The sequence below is a fragment of the Amphimedon queenslandica genome, unplaced genomic scaffold, assembly GCF_000090795.2.
Source record: "Amphimedon queenslandica unplaced genomic scaffold, v1.1 AMPQUscaffold_10581, whole genome shotgun sequence".
NCBI classification, from domain to species: domain Eukaryota; kingdom Metazoa; phylum Porifera; class Demospongiae; order Haplosclerida; family Niphatidae; genus Amphimedon; species Amphimedon queenslandica.
In genome coordinates, this window is record NW_003549161.1 from 6,134 (window position 1) to 7,269 (window position 1,136).

The following is a 1,136-nucleotide window of genomic DNA, read 5'->3' on the forward strand; positions in this document are numbered from 1 at the left end:
TGATGTTGCATTGAGTATTATGCTCGTGAATATCATTTGCATCTCATTACATTTGTCAATAATCATGTTTTACACAAATTTTTGAGTAACTTTAGAAATTCATAAAAATCCAATTTTGATCGGAATCAGCTCAAACTTGCTACACAACATAAGTACATGTATATGCATCAGAAAATATTATAAAAACTAAGATTTCTCTTCTTTTCAATTTTGACAAAATTTGGCCAACACCCCTGTACTATTAGTAATGTGGTAGCGTTACTAAGTACATGTATTATTAGAATTGGGGGTACCTGTTGTTGTCTAGGATACGACCCTTGACCTCGTTCAATGCAGTGAGGAGACTCTTCTCAAGGTGACGCAAACGAAGGAGGAACTTACCTAATGAACAATTAATGAATTAAATTATTAATAAAAGATAATTAATGTATCTTTAATCAGTTATTAAAATACTTAACCCTTTTCTCAACAGTTGATAAATCATTCTTAATAACACTAGCATCAGATATAACCATTGCATATTCTTCTTTATATCTAAGTAAAGAAAAAAATTAAAAATATAACTTTCACTTTTAATGTATTTTGTTTTGTTCTTTACTTTGCTATAGAGGCTTCAAGTTCTGCTATTATTTTTGTCATTTCTTCTCCTTTTTGACGAGTGTCCTCAGCTTTGGTTTCCAAATCTTTCAATCCTTTACGTAACGGATCAACTCTCTTCAACATATCAGCATAACTCAACTATAGGAGAGAGAGAAGAGGATACAATATTATCAATACAATAAGGTACACAATTATTACAAAGAAATAAAATGAATAAAAATGCCTCAAGTTCACTTTTAATTGTGTGCATTAATTTAGCATTTTAGATCCATTTGGGAGTTTGGCTATATTTGAGGCTTTTCACTACATGGCTTTTTGAGCAACTTTAAAAATTCATAAAAAATTCAAATTTAATCAGAATCAACTCAAACTTTATACACAACATAAGGACAAGAATATGTATCAGTAAATATTACAAAAACTGAGAATTCTCTACTTTTTAATTTTGGCAAAATTTAGCTAATGCCACTGAACTATAGTACAGGGACTTTGACCCAATTTTTGAGCAACTTTAAAAAATTGTAAAAAATCCAAAT

General features: G+C 29.5%; 1 protein-coding gene across 2 annotated transcripts in view; it reads right to left on the reverse strand.

Annotated features, from left to right (window-relative positions):
• LOC109590037 (cytoplasmic dynein 1 heavy chain 1-like) overlaps positions 1 to 789 on the reverse strand; it is a 5,949-nt gene extending 5,160 nt beyond the window's left edge. The window contains exons 1-3 of one of the 2 annotated variants that reach the window (XR_002189065.1): positions 599 to 788; positions 459 to 534; positions 294 to 381 (exon numbers count right to left, since the gene is read on the reverse strand). Coding sequence is in view for 1 of the 2 variants with exons in the window: in XM_020006000.1 (XP_019861559.1) it covers positions 328 to 381; positions 459 to 534; positions 599 to 723 (255 nt within the window). In the remaining variant the exon portion in view is untranslated. Of the gene's footprint in view, positions 1 to 292; positions 382 to 458; positions 535 to 598 lie in introns of those variants that run through there. The other variant, XM_020006000.1, reaches the window with a different exon arrangement.
• Positions 790 to 1,136: the final 347 nt, after the last annotated feature.